General features: G+C 43.5%; 1 protein-coding gene across 1 annotated transcript; it reads left to right on the top strand.

Annotated features, from left to right (window-relative positions):
• The first annotated feature begins 1,150 nt into the window (after nt 1-1,150).
• LOC147887114 (disease resistance protein Roq1-like) lies at nt 1,151-4,753 on the top strand. The gene is made up of 5 exons (XM_087394605.1): nt 1,151-1,436; nt 1,515-1,675; nt 1,787-2,832; nt 3,082-3,312; nt 3,396-4,753. Exons 1-5 carry the CDS (start codon nt 1,237-1,239, stop codon nt 4,569-4,571), a joined length of 2,814 nt encoding a protein of 937 aa, XP_087250731.1. The 5' UTR covers nt 1,151-1,236; the 3' UTR covers nt 4,572-4,753.
• The last annotated feature ends 7,364 nt before the right edge of the window (nt 4,754-12,117 follow it).

The raw sequence follows: 12,117 nt of genomic DNA on the forward strand, positions 1-12,117 counted from the left end.
GGGGGGGGGGGGGAGAGAGAGAGATTCTAGGGTAGAAATAGAAAGTGAAAGTTGGTGACTCTCATTGAGTGGGCTTGTCCGAAATAATAGACAAGCTATAACTAATGAAAATAATTCATAAGGCCAAAATAAGAAAAAAGAAGATGTGAAAGTAGAGAAAAACAAAGAGAAATTTAAAGGATGGAAATAGCAAGTGAAACTTGCACCAATCATAAAAAAGACCGCTTGGAGGACACGTCATTTTCCTTGTCGTCAGGAAAATACCTCTACTAAAGCCTTCCTTCCCTTGAGGGCAGTCCAAAAAGAAATCTCGCCGAGACGATGCTTAGCGTGCGATTGGTTTGCAAGTTGAAGTTCTTAGTTTCCTCTCACCGCGCATGCTTGGGAATTACGAGGAGATGCCGCTCTAGTCATGACCAGCCTCTCTGATTTCATCGTATAAGAGTTGTTCATTTTCTGAGACATGGGCGGGCTGTGCAGTTGTTGCTTGCCAAAGGATCAACAGCGGAATGTTCCGCAACCAGTTCCGCAACTTCCGGCGCACGTTCCGCAACCTCTTCTTCCAGATTCTACAGAACCTGTAATTCTGGAGGCTGATATTGCTGACATGGATAAGCTGATCGAGCAGATTGAGCAGCTTTTAAAGGTAGAACTTTGATCCTGTTTGCCGTGGTGTAGCTTGTTTGATGAGTACTGATGGGATCGGAAGACCAAAGAGACGCCATAGACGTAGTCTAAATGTATGTATTCGCAGTCATAAACTTCGTTTTACAAAGGTGGTACAGATAACTACGTATCACGATCCTCTTCTTGCAGATTAAACGACCAGATAAGGGAAGCCCTCAGAAACTTGTGCCCGCCGACTGTAATCTGGACATTCTGGAGAACGTAGACAAGAAATCAGAACCCTGGATTAAAGACACCTTTTCTAAAATCTTTGGAAAGGTTCAAGCGCAGCATTTCTAACTCGATATTTTTGAGTCGTACTGACCCCTTGTGCTTGAAGCGATTTCTTGCATTTTTTGCAAACCAAAATGAAGAATGTCTCCCCTGTGGATATTTCGTGTACAAATGATTAAACCAATGGACTCGGGTGCTTTGAAACGGCAGGCCCCAGCTAGCTCTGCTGGTGCAATCAAGGAAGCGGTTAACTTGGCAGTGGATTCACTCAGGATTGCAAAGGACTTACATTGGGCTTTTGTGGGACTGTCGTTCATCGGATGGGTCCTCAAGCGAATGGAGCAGACGGACCAACACTATAACCAATGCCACAGCATAGTAGAAGGCTTGGTGAACTTGTGGAAGGATCTAAAATGCTTGCTGGAGAGACAGAACACGCCAGAACAGATTAGAGAACATATTGTAAAAGCCACTCATCAGATTGTCTACGGGCTAGTGGAGTGCTGCAGATTCATAAAGAAGACCGGATTCGGCAGGTAATTAATGGATTTCTCGTTAATTACGTTTGTGAATAGATATCTTTAACACTCAATATTAAGTCATTCATGGTGCAGGTTTGCAACTACGGACATAGACAAGAATAGATTGGATGCTATACAGGCTGAGATCGAAGGGCTTCGAAGTGAGCTTGCTTTGAAACTGCTGACTGACATTCACCAGCATGTGACAACACCGCCGGGGGCACCTAGAGATGTCGGCTCAGCACTACGTAAAGGTCAACCTTGTTTCCTCAATTCAAAATCTCCCATGACGTTCGGCCTTATGGTTTTTTAATTCAGTATTTCTTTTAGCGTGCAATAAGGGCTGTTGAATCTTGATAATGCAGTTGGCTTGGAAGAGCGAGTCAAAGAAGTTCTAAACACACTGAAGATTGAAGAAAAAGACAAAGTGGTGGCCGTGGTCCTGCATGGTATGGGCGGGATCGGGAAATCTGCCCTCTCAAATGAAGTCTACAATGCCGTCATTTCGTTCAATGGGAAGGACCGCTGCTATGTTGTATTGGGGGAGAAGCCTACTGGAGAGAAGATCTTTTCCTTGCAGAAGAATATGATAGAGCAGTTGACAGGGGACAGATATAATGAAAGCTCTGATGCATCAATTTCTAGGTTTCGGCTGGCACAAGTCTTGTCAGGTAGACGTGCAGCGTGCTTCATCTACATTGACAATGTGTTGAGCTCTGATAATTTGAGGGACCTGCTTCCAGAAGAGATGAACCTTCCTAAAGCTAGCAGGCTATTGATAACCACGAGGGACGAGAGTGTGTGTACCGAGCTGCTTACATCGAAACCTATGAACATTGATGATGTAAAAACTTTTCCGGTGGAATTGCTGAGCCAAGAGGAAGCAGAGGAGTTGCTTTGCTTGCATGCTTTTGGAGAAAATAAGCCGCCGCAGACGTTTCCGAATGTCGGTCTCGTGAAGGAGGTAGTCGATGCGAGTGGGAAGTTGCCTTTGGCGCTAGAACTTGTTGGGAGACAGCTTTGGTGGAAGAATGGCAGTGTTGACGAAGACAAATGGAGGAATGCGATCAAGAATCTAAAACAGTGCAGGAGTCAGGTAAGTGGCATGAGGGAGGACAAATTGTATTCTGCTCTCCAATTCAGCTATGAACAACTCAGTGACAGCCTTCGAGATGCATTCATACTGGTGAGCACTTGCTTTGTGGATGAGAAATGGAGTAGAGTGTCTAAGTACGTGGAAACGATGTGGAGTGAGAGATCGCTCAAGGATCTGGAAAAGTTGGCTTTGGTGAAAAAGAAGATGCAGGGACCGAGGAATGCGATTGTGACGATGCATGACCTGTTAGTGGCTTTGGGCCGCAAGCTGGCAAAGGAGCGGAGATTGACGGTGGTACCTGAAGAGATTAGCAAGGTAATTACTAACTCCCTCATTGATGATGGTCTCAATTTTCGCGTAGCACGTTCAATTGATTAGCAAGCGTTTATCAGTCATTCGTTCATTAATCCATATAATTTCTTATCAAGAGAATCAAGCTAAGGCCTAATATCATCTCGAAGGATTAGTATCACAACTATTAGAAGTATTTCTTGTTCGACTGATCACAACTACTTGTGAATGATTTGGTAACGCTGCATTCATTTCATGATCTGTGGATCGTAGGTCGATTCCGGTGAAGCAAATGACCTTCAATGGTTGAGAATCGACGGGGAATTCAGAAGTGGATTACATACTTTAGACAAATTCAAGAACCTCAAAATGCTTGTGATGGAGCAATGTTCTTATATGGAGGGTGAATGCCCGAAAAGCTTGCAATTGCTTGTTCTCAAGGGTAAATCTTGTCCGAGGAACGTAGACCAGCTAAAGCTTTCTGCTGGCTTGGTATATCGCAAGGTTCTCTCTCTCTCTCTCTCACCTGACTCTTTCTGCGAACTGTAATTACTTCATACTTACTTCCCTTTTGATTTGAGGCGCAGGATTATGAAGCCGAGCATGACTCAGAGTGGCCGTCCATTGATAAATTTGGGCTATCGGAACGTGATTTCCGCTTGCTAGACATTACCGATCACCACTCACAAGTGCTGCCCGAACAATTTGTTCGTCTCCAACATTTGCGGTTTCTGCGGCTCAGAATGAAATGCCTGGCAACTTTTCCCCCCGGATTCTTGCAAAGCAACATGCCTGAACTTCGCAAGCTTGTCCTTGATTTACCTGCTTGCGAGGTCGACCAGCTGCCGGCCAACGTCGGCGAGTTCAAATCGCTCCAAAAGCTCACACTAAATATGAATCTGAAGAGTTTGCCGAGCTTCAAAAGTCTGACGCAGCTTCGAAAGCTGGAGCTTCGTTGTTATCAATTCCAAACACTACCCCAGGAATTAACCGAGCAACTCCGCTTGCTCAAATTCTTGTGGCTTCGAGGATGCGGGAGCCTGGAGGAACTACCGAAAGGAATTGGGCAGCTCTCGTCATTGGAAGTCTTCAAGGTAGAAGAATGCAACAAGCTGAAAGAAATACCACACGAGATCGGCGGGCTCTCGTCATTGCAAGAATTACGTCTTGAGGGATGCGAGGCGCTAGAGGAATTACCACACGAGATCGGCCTGCTCTCCTCGTTGACAGCATTATATCTAAGAGGATGCAAGCGGCTCCAAGGACTCCCAGAAGAGATTTGCAAGCTCTCGTCACTCCAAGTCTTAGATCTGCACGAAGGCGACAATCTGAAAGAAGTACCACAAATTAGCATCGGCCAGCTCTCGTCACTGAGAGGATTAAATCTAGGAGGATGCAAGAGCCGCGAGAAGCTCCCAAAGGAGATTTGCCGGCTCACATCACTACATCACTTAGATCTAACGGACTGCGAGAAGCTGAAAGAATTACCCCGAAGCATTGGCGACCTGTTCTCATTGACAGGATTATATCTAGGAGGATGCAAAAGCCTGGAACGACTCCCAAAAGAGATCGGCCAGCTCTCCTCATTGACAGGATTAAATCTAGGAGGCTGCCAGAAGCTCGAGGGACTCCCAAAAGAAATTGGCCAACTTTCGTCACTGCAACACTTGAATGTAAGTGGTTGCAATGAGAAGCTGAAAGAATCTTGTCGCAGGTATCTTCCTCGCATTCTGTTAGTGGATGCGCACGTGATCAAAAGCTGAAAGAATTCTGTAACTTGCATCTCCACTCTCAACGTACAATGTCTAGTCTTCTATGTTGCCTCTTCTCTTCATATTTGTATGAGATCATCTTATGACATGCCCAAGCTTTTGTAGCACGTATTTTTGTGCTTATTGTGTTTATCCCTTTGCATCTCCCGATATGTTTTTGTCCATGTATTGTGCAAAGTGTGGGGAGATCAAAATATTGTATTGTATGTCATGGGACTTTTACAGCTTTGGCTCTTCAAGGAAGATCTCAAAATATTTCATACATCCTCCAATTATATCGTTTGCATATTGGCAAACTTATGCCATGGCAAAAGAAAGCACTGGATTTCCTAAGAATATCAAAACTTGTGCAAATGCAAAAGAAAGCACTGGATTTTCTCATATTGCCTCCGGATTTGCTCATATTGCCTCAATTCCAAAACGGGCACAAGACAAGCTCTCTAAGTTACTAGTAGATCTTTCGTCTTTTTCCATAAGTTGAATCTTTCATCTTTTGCCATAAGTAGGCATGTCTCAGGCTTGTGTGCTCAACAAGCCCGTCGATGGGTTAAAGGACTATGATTGGAGAGTTTTGTCATCTATGAACATGGATGCCCCGCTCTACAGAATCTTTTTTTTAATAAAAGCAAAAATTTGTGTGGTTGAACAGAATGTTGTGTATGCTATGTGGTTACAAGAATCCCATTTCCACATTGTGCAATTCAATTCTTACAGCCAATGCATTTTAGTTAGCACGTCTATAGCCGACGATTATAATTATGAATAAAACATTACAACTCCAAAACGTTTAGTTCACAAGGCATTCATTGTTGATAGAGTGTTGCACAAGGAAATTGAAAGCTTAAAAAAATAAAAGGAGTGTATATTAATTCATAGCCCAAAAAGTGCTTATATGTACATATAGCACGAAGCCACGCCACGTCCTGTGGCTTCAAGTACAAAAAATAAGAGGAGTGTATATATAAGAGAGGCACGAAGCCAAGCCAGTGGCTTCAAGTACAAAAAAGAGTAGCTAGCACTACTTCTACGACTAATCTAAGTTCTCCGTGTCCTCGCTCCCTTCTTCCTCATCTTCTTCCTCCTGATCAGTCCTAGGGTCCTATAAACGAGGGACATGTATCAATGTATGAAAAATCAAATCTTTATTTACAATATTGACATTATTTAATTACTTTTAAATACCTAGGGAGACGCTCCAATAGCCCGGATATACTGCTCCTCAGTAATCAACCCGTCATCATAGAAGTGCCTCCATGTATCTCCTCTGTGATGGTGGCGGTGGTAGTCTATCTTGACAGGAGTAGGGTACCTACCCACGATATCAAGTTGCGAGATGACACAAATTGCGGAGGGGTTAGTACAAAGAAACAACCTCCTAATAAACCACATAAACACAATATAATTTGAGATCGATACTTACAAATTGGGCCTCCCATGATTCAACACTCCCTGCTTCAAAATGCACGTTTCCATATTGCTCCATTTGGATCCTTCGTGCCTCCACGTGATGCACACTGGGGTTCGCCTTCGTTGCCTTCATTGTTTTCTTCCACTCATGCTTGTGAGCGGTGTGGGGCTGGCCCCTTGGTGGTTGACCGCCCTCTCTCCTAGCAATCTCAGCTAGTTCCTGCCTCTTAAGCGAAGATCTTTTATTGGCAAGTATCATTACAATATTTGACTTGGCCCATTTATCTGTGAACTTAACATTGGGGGGATTGGGATACCTAGAGCGAACAGCAACGAGGGTCTCATCAGCCAACTTTTCTGGCTGCTCTTTGTAGTAGTGAATAAAGCAATCTCTATAGTTGTTAGCAATTACAGAACCCATGATGTCCTTCCCCCGTGCATCCATCAAGATGCCTCCTGTCTGAGTGATGTCATAGAAGATCGTACCATCACCCTATGGCACGTCTGCATCATCTGAATCATCCCCGCCCCCACCATTACCCCCCCCAAAGCACTGTGCCATGCATCGCCCACTGCTCTCCCTACTACTACGCCTGCTGCCCTGTCATGTTGAGCTGGTATGATGGCCACTCGTAGCTGAACAAGTGACTCTCGACTGCATGAGAGTATGCTGGTGGCTTTGCAAGGCAGAAGGGGCTCGCCTCCATAGCCTGCTTGGCTCTCTCAACTCCACTGGGGTAATCTCAGTTGGTGTGGGATTGGGGTGGTTTGGAGTCTGCTCTGTCGACTCCTGGGGGGGGTTTAGAGTATCCGTCATGTATGTGTATAACTCCCCAAGAGTGGGAGGCTAGGGTGTCCCAAAATGTTATATAACTCCCGAAAGATGGCATCCCGAAGATCAGGTGAGATTGAAGAGCTTCCTGTCCACATGATGAACTGAAGAAAAGAAAAGAACAAGGTTACCATCGAGCATGCCCTCTTTCCATCATGCAAAAGAAAAAATAGAGTGACAGCCTGATATTGAGCAAGCATTTACAGACTCCTGCATTCTTTGAATTAGAGTGACAGAAGTCTGTATCTGCTTGCTCAATGTCAGGCTATTGAAGCTTCACGTGGGGAAAAAGAGAGAAGGAAAGAGAGGAGAAAAGAGAGGAAAAGAGAGGGGAAAAGAGAAGGAAAGAGAGGAGAAAAGAGAGGAAAAGAGAGGAAAAGAGAGGTAAAAAGAGAGGAGAAAAAAGAGAGAAAAAGAGAGGAGATAAGAGAGAAAAAGAGAGGAGAAAAGAGACGAAAAGAGACAAAAAGAAAGGATAAAAGAGAGAAGGGAAAAGAGAGAAAAAGAGAGAAAAAGAGAGAAGGAAAGAGAGGAGAAAAGAGAGGAAAATAGAGGAAAAGAGAGGAGAAAAAAGAGAGAAAAATAGAGGAGATAAGAGAGGAAAAGACACGAAAAGAGAGGATAAAAGAGAGAAGGAAAAAGAGAGAAAAAGTGAGGATAAAAGAGAGAAAAAGAGAGAAGGAAAGAGAGGAGAAAAGAGAGGAGAAAAAAGAGAGAAAAAGAGAGGAGATAAGAGAGAAAAAGAGAGGAGAAAAGAGAGGAAAAGAGACGAAACTAGTTCCAGGCAAGTAGCTGTATTGAGCTAGAATATATTTCAATGAATTTGTTGTGATTTTCCATAAATTTAGAATTTTATTAAGTTTATATGTCTTACTATACAATTGATTCTTATTGAATTTATAAAATGAAGTAAGCAGAATGTGACAATAGAAGTACCTTTTTGGGTTTAATGGATGAGGGTTTAACTAGCACACTTCATATCTTAAAATTATAACACCAATGAATGTCCCCTTCTTTGGATTTATATCAACTTGCATTTTAGCATATAGTATTTTGCAAATATGCAATTTGTATTTTACACATAATCACACATTAGTGTGGAAGGAGAGTTTCCATGCTTTCTCTCTCATTTTATAAGATCATGTAGCATTTTGTATTTATCACATAACTACATGTTTTTGTGATGACAGAGTTTGCACAGTTTCTTTCTTAAAGTTGTAAGACAAAGGAAGGTGCAATTTATAAGGTTCATTTAAATCGCATTCAAGACATATGAATTTAAATTTAGTACATAGGAATTTAAATTTAGCACATAAGACTTTTCATTTGGCACATATAATGTTTCATTTAACATAAAATTTTATGTTTGTGTGGGAGGAAGTAGGACACTCCTCTTAAATTATAAGACCAAGGAACGTCCTTTTCTTTGGACTCATATCAGTTTGTATTTATTAGTAAACAACATTTTTCATATAGCATGTAGCAATACAAATTTAACACTTTATATTTCACACACAAAATTTATAACATCTCTAGTTTATGTTGATAGCAATTTGAATATAGCATATAGCAATTTGAATGTAGCATATAGCATTTCGAATATAGCACATGGTAAATAGCTCTTTGCATTTTGCACATAGGAGTTTGTGTTTAGCAAATATCATTTTGCATATATTTCATAGCAATAATTTAAGATATAGCACTTTTAATTTAGCACTTTGTATATGGTTGGTAGCAATTTGAATTTGGGATCTAGCACTTTTCATTTAGCACATATTACTTTCAACTTGCATTTAGCACAAAGCAGTTTCAATTTAGCACTTAGCAATTTGCATTTTGCACATAGCACTTTGCATTTTGCACATGATACTTTGCATTTAGTACGTAACGACACGTATAATGTGGGGGGAGAGTTGGCACACTTCCTCTCCAAAAATTATATAACCAAGGAACGTGCCCTTCCTTGGGTTCATATTATTTTGCATTTAGCACATGGTATTTTGGCATATAGGACTTTTCATTTAGCACATAGTACTTTAAACTTGCAATTAGCACAAAGCAGTTTGAATTTGGTACTTAGAAATTTGAATTTTGCACATAGCACTTTGCATTTTGCACATGATACTTTGCATTTAGTACATAACGACACGTATAATGTGGGGGGAGAGTTGGCACACTTCCTCTCCAAAAATTATATGACCAAGGAACGTGCCCTTCCTTGGGCTCATATAATTTTGCATTTTGTGTTAGATATCAATGCGCCACTCTCGTGTAACTACGCGGGAACCAGCTAACTCTACTTGTAAGCCCCCCATATGAGGAGAAAGCATTTCAGTAGCTCGGTTATCCGACGGGTCCTGGTTTGCACACCAGATGGGGGCCATGTGTGGCCCGATGGCTGGACGGCTTCAGATAGAGTTGGCACACCGCCAACTAGGCTACATGCAAGTGTGGGAAGGCATCCCTTGACTAACCGCACTGAGGGTAGACAGAGCATTTCCCGGGGCGGCCCACTCTCGGATTACGGGGCCCGTTTGGAGCCTCAGATGATCTCGGATGGCTGTGGGCCGAATGGATTTCATAGGTTAGTTGCTCTGTTTTGCGCACCAGTTCTATCATATGGTCGGTGGCCTATTTCGAGACCGACCCCCAGTCGACCATTTTGGGCAGACTAGGTCGGCCACCCAATTGAGCCTAACCGACTACGACTGGTGGCTATATAAGAGCAAGCCCGTGAAGCCCATTTCATCACTGGCTACAGCAACCCTGATTCCTTATCATCCAGCCTCCGTCTTCTACTGTTTCTAGCATGCCATCGAAGCTTCTTTCACAGGAGCGCACGGTTGGGAGGCAGCGCCATCTATTGTATCAGTTCTACAGTAATCAAATTTTTGATTCTCCATACTATCTTGTTTTCTCTCTTGTGTACGAGATCCTGTTATCTGTTGAGCACAGACATTGTATTATTTTCTTACATGGTATCAGAGCCTGGACTCTAGCAAGAAGATTTGGTAGTGTGTTTCTGTTTGCGACAGATTGTGAGAGATGGCCCAGCCCGCAAGACTGCGAATCCCACCGTTCGGCGAAAGCGAAAAGTTGGACGGCTCTAACTATCCTCTCTAGAAGTTCAAGATGAAGACCATCCTAAGCGCATATGAGCTTTGGGACACTGCTACTGGGGTGGATGTGAGGCCAGCAATTCCGAGACCGGATCCAGCCAATGCAGGACAATAGATAGTGCCAACTGCGGATGAGATTCTCATGTGGACAAGAAGAAATGCAGATGCGCTGTGTTCTATTGTCTGCAGTGTTGGTGATTCCGTCATGGCATTAATTCAACATGTCACCACAGCGGAGGAGGCATGGACGGTCTTGAAAAATCAGTACGAGACCATGAATCAAACACGGATTCAGAATCTGGAGGCTCAACTCACGAATGAAAAATTGTCTGTCTGAAGCGGCAAAGAAGTTCATCACCAGGGTGAAGAATCTGCGCGATCAGATGACTGCGATTGGCATTACCATCACCAGCGAGAATCTAGCACGAAGGTGCATACGGATTCTCCCACCAAAGTACGATTGTCTTGTTACGGCGCTGAATACGCAGAACAGAAATCCGCCCCTCAACTTTGAGGATTTCAGCGCGATGCTTCTAGAGGAGGAGATGCGTCAAAAGACAAGGACTGGAGAAGATTCGACTTTCTGGACCGGATCAAAGAAAGGTAAGGGTAAGGACTCTGGTAACCCATCTTCTTCTTATGATAAAAAGAGAAAGAAGAAGATCAAGTGCTTCTATTGCAACAAGGCAGGGCACAAGCAGAATGAGCGCCGAAAGAAGATTGCAGATGAGAAGAACGGAGTAAAGAAAGAGTCCAACAATAGCGCGCAAGCAGTACCAATAGAGCTGTTCGTAGCAATTGAGGAGATTTGCATGAAGGCAGTTCATGTACCTGTGGATGAACCTTGGATCATTGACAGTGGTGCATCGCGCCACATGACCAATCGGAAGGATTGGTGTACCTCTCTACAACCGGTAGGGAATGACATCATGGTAGCAGTCGGCAATGATGCAAAATGTCCAGCAAAAGGAAAAGGTACGATTGCTCTCAAGTCAGATGGAGTTGTAAAACAGTTGTCTGATGTTCTTTATGTGCCAGATATCAAGAGGAACTTGTTGTCAATTTCTGCGATCACGGATCGGGACCTCAAAGTTCAATTTGATAAGAATGGTGCACAGATTCTGGATCTTCATCAAGGGAAGGTCGTTGGTAAAGGTACACGGCGCAACAACATTTACGAACTCTTAGCTTTTAGTGCTCGAGCGGATGTGAAGAACACTAAGCTGTGGCATGAGAGGCTTGGTCATCTAAACCTTAGTTCTTTGAAGGAGATGCATAAAAGTGGAATGATTGCAGACCTACCAAAAATTTCAGATCTGCGCGATGTATGTGAAGCTTGCATGATGGGCAAGCAGCATCGGCAGCCCTTTCCTAAAGAGGCCAGCAGGGCAAAGGCTCTTCTAGAGCTCGTTCACACGGACCTCTGTGGAAAGATGGAGACGGAAGCTTTGGGTGGTTCCTTCTACTTCATGACGCTGATCGATGACTACAGTAGAAGGATATGGATATACTTCCTGAAGATGAAAGACGAGGCTTTCAGTAGGTTCAAGGAATGGCATGTAATGGTCGAGAAAGAATCGGGGAGGAAGGTGAAGAAGCTGAGATTAGACAGAGGTGGAGAGTTCACATCGACTGAATTCAAAAGTTACTGCAAAAGTCACGGTATCCAAAGGCAGAAACCCCCGCCACATACATCACAGCAAAATGGAGTAGCAGAATGCAAGATGCACGTCATCTGCGAAATGGGCCAGAGTATGATGAAAGGGAAAGATTTGCCAAAGACTTTCTAGGCTGAAGCATGTAACACTACAGTTTACATTCTCAATCGTAGCTACACGAAGGCTGTGAATGGGATGACTCCACTGCAGGCCTTTTCTGGTAAGAAACCTTCAGCTACACATTTCAGAGTTTTTGGATGTGACTGTTTTGTGCATGTCCCTGATGCTACCAGGACCAAATGGGAACCGAAGAGCCGGAAGTGTATTTTCTTGGGCTACAGTGAAGAGACGAAGGGTCACCGTCTCTATAACCCTGTTACCAAGAAGGTAATTGTAAGTCGCGATGTGGTCGTCTTAGAACAGCCACATCAATTGGAGGAGGATGCTTCCTTCCCAGACAACCAGGACCAGGATATCCATCCAGTACCGCCACCAACAGCAGACCGAACTCCCCCAACGGT

Source organism: Dipteris shenzhenensis, chromosome 23, assembly GCF_047967505.1.
Source record: "Dipteris shenzhenensis isolate YYH24624 ecotype China chromosome 23, Dip_SZ_1.0, whole genome shotgun sequence".
Taxonomy (NCBI): Eukaryota; Viridiplantae; Streptophyta; class Polypodiopsida; order Gleicheniales; family Dipteridaceae; genus Dipteris; species Dipteris shenzhenensis.

What these genes read in the sequence shown, in the direction of transcription:
- LOC147887114 (XM_087394605.1), top strand. Translation starts at nt 1,237, where the DNA reads ATGGAGCAGACGGACCAACACTATAACCAATGCCACAGCATAGTAGAA. An exon ending in TACCTGAAGAGATTAGCAAG is followed by an intron (nt 2,833 to 3,081) that starts GTAATTACTAAC and finishes TGTGGATCGTAG; the next exon opens with GTCGATTCCGGTGAAGCAAA. An exon ending in CTGGCTTGGTATATCGCAAG is followed by an intron (nt 3,313 to 3,395) that starts GTTCTCTCTCTC and finishes TTTGAGGCGCAG; the next exon opens with GATTATGAAGCCGAGCATGA.